This window comes from Bidens hawaiensis, unplaced genomic scaffold (genome assembly GCF_021521415.1).
Source record: "Bidens hawaiensis isolate Kalapana, Puna unplaced genomic scaffold, B.hawaiensis_p1.1 tig00031086_1, whole genome shotgun sequence".
Taxonomy (NCBI): Eukaryota; Viridiplantae; Streptophyta; class Magnoliopsida; order Asterales; family Asteraceae; genus Bidens; species Bidens hawaiensis.
Genome location: NW_027505200.1, coordinates 63973 through 72840, shown reverse-complemented (window position 1 = coordinate 72840; position 8868 = coordinate 63973). Strand labels below are relative to the sequence as shown.

General features: G+C 36.3%; 1 protein-coding gene across 1 annotated transcript; it reads left to right on the top strand.

Moving 5' to 3' along the window:
• Positions 1-5828: 5828 nt before the first annotated feature.
• Positions 5829-8615, top strand: LOC143611412 (uncharacterized). Its single transcript, XM_077085616.1, has 3 exons — positions 5829-6544; positions 7221-7565; positions 8278-8615. The coding sequence occupies exons 1-3, from the start codon at positions 6226-6228 to the stop codon at positions 8613-8615; spliced, it is 1002 nt and encodes a 333-aa protein (XP_076941731.1). The 5' UTR covers positions 5829-6225.
• Positions 8616-8868: the final 253 nt, after the last annotated feature.

The following is an 8868-nucleotide window of genomic DNA, read 5'->3' as shown; positions in this document are numbered from 1 at the left end:
AAGCAAGTTCGGGGATTTTTGGAGTGCACGCTTGTTTTAGTTTATTATGATGTTAAGGGCGAAGCCACTAACAAACAAGGGTTCAGGGGCAGCACTCCCAGTTGCGAGTTCCTATGGGCGGCAACCCCTAGCTAAGGTTAATCAAAATTCATTAGAAAAATTAATATATGATTATGCCACACGTAATCATAAGTATTTAGTTTGGAGGCATATTAATTAAAATTAAAATAAGAATTATAACTGTCTTATGCATTTATCCAAATCCAACTGCTTCTACAGATATACATGATGTTCTTCCAATTGATCAAAACTCTCTGGTTCATCATTCTCACAAAATCATACCAATTTGTTGACTCGCTTCAGAGTTTTATCCAATTAAAGTATTTTAGGAAACCACCGAAATAACTTTAATCTGAAAATTATAATACGACCCTATGAATTATCCAGGTTGCAAAGTGGCGGACCCAGGATTTTTTGTCAATGGGGTCCCAATTTTTCCGGTTTACAAAATTTTTGGGTCGGTCGTTATTCGGGTCGGGTTGAGAGGAGTAACATAATAAAACACGAAAATATGGTGTCATCAAAAACAAGTAAGTAGAAAGAATATAGATTAGAAACTAGATAGAACATACACTTTTAATTCATTTTTATTCATACCCGAAAAACATAAGCGTAAGCTATATATATATGGTCTTACATGAATAACCAAGACATGAAAAACTAACTCTTACACAAATAAATGATTAATTATAATATACATACACAAGATAAATAATTTAAGTATATGTAAAACTCATGTTGTCATTATATATGTTGCATGGTGATAATGGTTATATGGGATAAACTAAAGTGATAATGGTTATATAGGATAAACTAAAGAAAAAACACAAATACCCTAACTAAATAACTAATATTGACTAGAATATTATAAAAACAACAAAAACTGGGTATGGTGAGGCTTGAACCTGCAACCTCTCAAAGAAAAAACAAGGGACTTTCCACTAGACTAGTTCAGCCTTAATAGTATGGGTTCCAAGTATTAATTTTTATGGGGTCCTTACAAAATTTAATATATCGTCTCTAAGTAATTTTTAAAAAACATTGGTGTCCCGGGACCCCGATGGGAACTATGTGGGTCCGCCCCTGGTTGCAACTCCAAAATCACCAACACATCTTATGTCCCTCCACCCCGTCCCTCCAGCTCCAAGTGTTGGAGGATTCAATCTCGAACAGTTAGCACTCGGTAAGATTTAGTTAATGTACGTTAGTAAAGTTAGTACCCTAAGTGTAATTGTTAGAAAGTTTGGGTAATTGGTGTAAATTGTATAAAATAAACTTATATATGTGTGTGAGTCTTTTAGGTAAACGACGTGACGATAGAATACGATTTCCGATGGGGTAATACCACCACTGATCTTGATTGTATACGCATATGTTTTTCATGAAATCAGTAAATTAATTCGTTCTTATATAATTATTGTTCTTGTATTGTTCATTTCATTTTTATATGTTAACCCAATCCACACCATGCACCGTACCCATAAGATAATAAGACTATCTTCAATGCTACGTGCGGCCTTAGTTGTCGTTAGTTCTCATGCCATCTGTCTTGTAATATATTTGTAAATTCTTAAAAACTCCAAATTCATCTCCAAACGTACATATATCTTTGTTCTTAATTTTCACTCTATCACCTACTTATTATACACAATATTTAAGTACAACTTTCCATTTTCTACTCTTGACCCGTCTCATCATCACGGCAAACCCATGCCCTTATCTTATGCAAAGGCACATGCCTCATCTAAAGGTTTCTTTGGACGGATAAGCTCAAATGGTAAAGGACTTAAAAGGCTAATCTCCAAAGACCCATTGCAACCATGCGTAGTGGGGCGCTTCCCACCTCCAAGGAGCACCCAAAGCGCCGGGAACACCGCTCCGTGGGGCACTTTGGGTGCTTTGGAGAGGGGGGGTTCAATAAATTAAGCGTCGGGTGGGATGAAAATGTTGGTTTTGATTGGTGGGTTGGTTTATTCATTATTTTTAATCAATATTAATAATAAAAGATAATAATTAATAGGGGGCTTCACTGACTACATCCATTTTTATCAAAAAGCTCTTGTAGTGAAACGCTCTTAGGGGCTCCTTTCACGGTGTGAAGACAAGTTAATTTAAACCAAGTATCCATAGGCAGTTAGGAAGTAAAGTGAGGTCTGTGTTATGAAAGTAAGAGATTTAGGTGGATGAGTTAACAGGTGTTTTAATCAATCACTATTTTCTATCAAAGTTTTTGCTGTTTCAAGTTCTGTTACTGTTTCAACCTTTTCTTCTTCAGTTAGGCTGAGGGATGTGGGGGGCTCCAACGGGGGCGCGAGTGGGGGCTCCAGCCAATAATATTGTGACGTGTGGCAGAGAGAGAAACTGGATAAGATGGGTGTTGGAGCCCCCGCTGGAGCCCCTGGCCCTGGTGTGGAGAGGCTCCAGCAGGGGCTCCAGCGGATTTTTTTTTTATTTTTTTATAAATATATTCAAAAAACGTATTATTAAAAAAACTCATAAATTATTAAAAAAACACACATTAAAAAAAAACACATTAATATCTAAAAATAAAATAAAAATTAAAGTACTAAAAAACATTATTCTTATTCTTCGGCTTGGTCTTCTTCGATCGACCTCTTTCGGATACGTTCCTTTTGCTTTTCCATCAGCATTTGATCGACCAGATTAGGTTACTGAAGTCTCTTGTAAGGAAGTCCAAATCTCTCATTCGACTTTTTTCCTTTTTGTCATTAGAGACCACCTCCATGGTTTTGTTGAATTTATTGAGGGATTCAACAAGATCGACGATGTTTACGGCTCCCCCCTCAGCCGGTTTTTTCCCCTTGGCGTCCCGTCCCAATGGCCGCCTCCTCGGCGGTGAAGACGTTTCCTCCCCCGCAATGTTTAGGTCGAATCCAACGCGGCAATCCGACGCGGCAGAAGTGCTATACGCTCCAGACGAACTAGTTTTAGTCCGTTTCGGCCCTACTTCCGCATCATGGTCCGGCGCCACCAGCTCAACCCACTTGGAACACCTTTTCAACCTCTCCCACAACTTTACATCGTCCCACGTCTTCACCGTCCCATACCTCCGCAAACACTCCTGCTTCCACTCTTCGACAGTGAAATTGTAAACCGCCAAATCATCACTGCCACTTGGTCTCATACGACCGGCGTTCCTGCTGAAAAGATTAGTAAACAAGCCGACAAATTTTCTGATTTCGGACCACCGACCCGAAATCATATCGGCGTTTCGCTCTGTACTCCCAACGAGCGTATAGAACGTCTCCCTAACATTTGTCCAAAAAACCTTGTTTTTTTGGTAGTCGGCTGCAAAATGAATAATTAAATTAGATTTCCAGTTAACTTTTTTATTTAACTTTTTTATTAAAAATCATTTTTAAAAACGTTAAAACAATTACCGCAACGCCGATCCTCAGAAATGACTATCCAAGCCCGACACAAGGCTTCCTTCTCATCCGATGACCACGGAGTGGTTTTCCGTTTCATCCTCGGAGTCGAAGCCGGTCCCGGCCCGTCCGTTGCAAGTTGTTTTTTCCGGTGGACGCGTCTTCTTGCTCCCGTAGCATCACCGTGTGATTCTTGTGTCTCCGGAACAACAAAGTTAGGAGACGGTTGTATGTTGGATGGTTGAAAGCCGGATGTTTCTTGCGACCCCGAAAAAAACATCGATTGGTCTGGTGACGACCATAAATCGTCGTAACTATAACCTGAATCTAGGTTTGGGTACCAATTTCCAGACATGTTTTTAAAAAAAAGTTTGGAAGATGGGTTGATTTTGGGTTTTTTTTGAAGTTGTGGTAATTGTTTTATGTGATTTTGGGTGTGGTAATTGTTTTAGGTGATATTGGGTTTATATATAGGAAGAATAATTTTTTTTTTATTAAATTAAAGAGCCCAATGGCTCATTTCTGTACTCCCAACGGCTATTTCACGTCTCCCAAGGCTCCTTTATGCCAGCTTGGTCCCGCGATCCACCTTGCGCCTGCTTTGAATTCCGTGCTCGCGCCCCTCTGGCGCCCCTCTCGCGCCCCGGTGGTGTGGTGCTCGCGCCTGGGGGCGCGAGCGGAGGGGCTCTCGCGCCCCCGCTGAAGCCCCACACCCCTCAGCCTTATGGTCTTTATTTTAATATGTTGGGTTAACTTGTAATTTTTCTAACAAAACTTGTACACTGATCAAGTTGTTTTGAACTTTTGATGGAGTTATCTATGCATACTGTAGTCTGATGTTTATGACACAGATGATTTTTATATCAAAAATGCCTTTTAAGTTTGTAATATCTAGAGAATTTTTTTATGAAAGTACTAACTAATTTTACTTTCTTTTATTAACATTGTTTATTGATTTTTGAATTTTAACTGTTATAAAAAGTTTAGAAGATATAAAATGAATGACTTTATAGAACTGTTCTGAAATAAACAAAAGGAAAAAGGAAAGCCTATTTAATGATGTTTTCTAGTTAATATAATTTAACATTTAGTTTAAAAGAAGACAAAAGTTAGTAATAATAAGTGGGATTGGTACGTGTTACGCTTGCTGGAATTCTGTTGGCATTGTTTGGTACGTTTATGGTATCGATATTCGTTAGAGCAACTGAAAGAGAAAACTCAAATGCTCAAAAGAATTTACATCAATTGAAAACATATCATAGAAATAAATAGCAGTACCGGTACAGATTATAAGTCATAAAACCTTGAAAATCAAACAGAAAGAAATTTAAATAAATAAATCCGAATCCGTGATTCGAATATATTTTATTTAAGTAAGACACGAACCTACGAATTTTGAAGCGTGCACTATATTCAGAAGTTATAAAATACTAAATAATGTAAGTTATAAAGGGAAAGAGACTACAGTTATCATTTGATAGTTTTTCATTTGAGCTAGAGAGCATTATTTTGAATTACAGAGGGACTAAAAACATCTTAACTAATAGTATAAGGGCAATATTAATAAAACTCAGAAAAAAAACAAAAACAAGAATCTTTTGGCGACGAGGCCAAGTTATTTGTACCAGTAGACAAAAACGTCCAGATCAAAACTTTCCAAATACTTACTATTATTATTAGTTTTGCAACAACCTGGTAACCAATCCTTAGTTAACAAATTTGGTTGAGGGGTAAAAGTGAATAACAATATTAGCATATGTAGGATTTCTTAGGGTATTTAATTTCTTGATACATATAATGTTCAAAATTAAGAATTTAACACCCATAATTAAGTCTAACATTTATGTAACAACATTTTTTCACATGCCTTTGATCTTTGAGACCCTTTTATTGAGATCAGCATCACGGCCATCGATCCTTTAACGTGAAATGGAGAGGGTGCATAGCTAGTCATCGGTTCTTTTATGAAGGCCAAATTGTATTAGAAAAACTAAAACAAGGCTACTAGTAAGAAGCGAGAAGCTCAAACATACAAAGTAAACCTCATAAAAGAAAATATAAGAGTTACACGTACTGCAACATAGAAGGCGGGCAGTGTGAGAGAGGAGGAAAGAGTAGGAGAGCGAGGTCTGTGGGATGTTGAGATTCTCACGTTAAAATTATGAATTTAACACAACGTTTATCTAAAAAACTTTTCAAAATTTTTAATTTCTCAAATGTTTGAAATGCTATATCGTAATCAGCATCAGGCATGTCAAACTTTAAAAACTTTGACGTGGAAAAGAGAGTGCATATTTCGTCTGTACTTACAGATTATCCGTGCGATGCAAAAGGCGAGCCACGTGAACGAGTGAGCAGGAGAGCACGATCTATATTTTCGCAAGAAATTTTAGACGTAACAGTCTATGCAACACCACCCGTTGCGGTTGCTCTAACACCCTTTGTTAGGGTATTGCCAAATAGTTACTAAAATGGTTTCTTTACCCACCCTATCCCTACCACCCCCACGAGTGGAATGCAGATAAAATTGTGACTTCTGTCACAAATGCTTTTCCTGTTACTATTTGTTACTCCAAAACACACACACACACACACACACGCAAAACACCTCTATTTCAACATGTCTTTAACCAGAACATGACGTTTTTGTAGCAGCACCCGCACGCACGTCTCTCTTTCTCTCTCTAAACATCACACAAACACATACACATGATCTACTTTATATACCAAACATAAACCACAACAACTAAGAACTGAAACTATTGTTTCTTCTTCAATGAACATGACTTTTTCAGACTCTTTTCGTTTTCTCTCTCTCAACAATCACAACAACACTTCAAACCCTAAACACAATCCCTATAATATTAATACCACAAATGTTCAAGAAGATGAAGAGGATGAAGAAGAACAAGAAGAACTTGACCTCAATCTTTGTGGTAATAATAATATTAATAATAATGGTAGGATTAGACCAACTAAGACTTGTGCAAGAGGTCATTGGAGACCAGCTGAAGATGCTAAACTTAAAGAGCTTGTTGCTCTTTATGGTCCACAAAACTGGAATTTAACTGCTGAGAAACTTGATGGAAGATCAGGTACTTTGTTTATAGTTTAAGCACAAAGTTCTTTAAGTTCTAATGAGTTTGGTACTTTTGTTTTACTTGCGCAGTTGCGCTTGAGGCTGTTGTGCTACTTAGTCGTGTCCAACAGGCATGAATAGTAATCTTTTGACCCCAAGATTTAAAAATTTAATTTTTAAACGACTTAGTTTTTTGTTTCCATGTCTTGCTCCTACGAAACCAAGATCGAAAAGAATGAAAAAATGTTATTCACAACCAATGATGAAAGATTCCTCAAAAATTAAGGATTAGTAATCTTTAAAAAAAAAATCGAATGGATTCCGTCTTATACATAAGTGAGGAAGGTAATAAAAAAGAAATAAGAGTTCTTTAATTATTTTATTACTTACGATTTAATTATTTTATTAGTTAGGAGCGGTATGAGATGAAAGTCTCACACTCGGTTTTAAATGAGAGAAAAAAGTGACGAATCCTTTTTTCGATTATTAACTCTCTCACCTAGTCGTTGCTTTTCTTTCTGTTACTTCGATAGTAGTTGCTTTAGCTTCAGCAACTCGAATTTTCGATATTCCTAAAAAATGCAACTTTTTATATTGTTATTAAAAAAATAATAAAAAAATTCTAGCCCTAATATTTATATATATTTTTTATGTGACAAAATATGTGTTTAATTAATTTGTGAAAACTTTAGGGAAGAGTTGTAGGTTGAGATGGTTTAATCAACTAGATCCAAGAATTAACAGAAAAGCTTTTAGTGATGAAGAAGAAGAAAGATTGATGACTGCTCACAGAATGTACGGCAACAAATGGGCATTAATTGCAAGGCTGTTTCCTGGAAGAACTGATAATGCTGTCAAGAATCATTGGCATGTAATCATGGCAAGAAAGTATAGAGAACAGTCAAATGCTCACCGGAAAAGAAGAATGCTTGCCGGCTTTGCCACACCGCCACCGCCACCACCACCACCACCGGTGTTAGCTCAACCATGTTATAATGGGGTGTATCCTCATCAACCACCTTTTGGTGTCATTTCTGGTTAGTTTAATTATTTTTTATGGTTTTCATTTTTGACATTAAAAAAGTGTTATCTGCCTACATCTGATTTCACACCATCAAACGATCGTCCGTTAAACACTCACACGATTGTTTTTACCAAAAAAAAAAGAAAAAAAGAAAAAGAAGTCAAACTTTGAAAGTTATTCTTTAGATCGGTTGTCCGGGCAATATCTGAACGATCGTTCTAACAATTGATGGTCAAATGTTAAAATTTTTGTCAAAGTGGTTACTGACCTTTATTAAGATGGGAGTTTGAAACTCTGGGATTAGATGTTTGGTCCCATCTATGATTAGTTAAATTATTCTATTGCTAGGGTTTTCATTTTTTTGACATTAAAAAGTGTTGTGTTACACTTACACCACCTCATCTGATTTCACACAATCAAACGATCGATCGTACGTTAAACGGCTGTTTTGAAAAAAAATCGAACTTTAAAATTATTGGTTAGAACGGTAGTTAGGACGGCAATCCTAATGAAACTCTATGGCTTAGATGTCTATGTGTATAGATGACCTCTTAAAAAAACCTAATATCTTTTTTGTTGAAAAAGAGTAAACCTTGGCATGGATTTTAATGCATAATGTACAAGATATTAAAGCATGAAAGTACACACATGTTGCCATTTATGTTTACTTTTTGTGTCATGTATATAACTTACTATTTCTGGTGACAAAATGGTATATTTTTCAGGTGGGAAGAACAACAATAATAATCAGATGATTATGATGATGGATATTTTCAACAAGAACTCACTCTATGAAAATCATCATCAACAATATCATGATCAAGATTATGAACATCAATATGCAACAACACCATTGGTGATGATGAGTGCTGGTTTAAGTCATCAATATTACCACTATCAACATCATGTTTACAACAGTAGCGGTAGCAGTAGCGGTGGCTCAGTGGCAGGACAACCACCACCACCACCACCATCACAAGTTTTACAAAGCCAGCAGTTTTCTGAAGCTAATATTGACATTTCACCACCTCTTATAGACTTTCTTGGAGTTGGAGCCACTTAAAAGTTATTAATATTAATGATGACTTGTGTAGTTGTGTTTAACTTTTGTCTTTGACTTCTATTAGTTAATGTTGAATTAAATTGTTTCTGAGTTTATTTATTATTAATCATGACTCCTGGTTATTATACTTCAAATTTGTATTTGACTATAGGACACATTATAAAGTCCCTCTGTCCCCTACTAATCTGTTCACCTTAGAAAATATATTCATTCATTCACAAAATTACACCCTAGTGAAAAAGATTCTTGATGT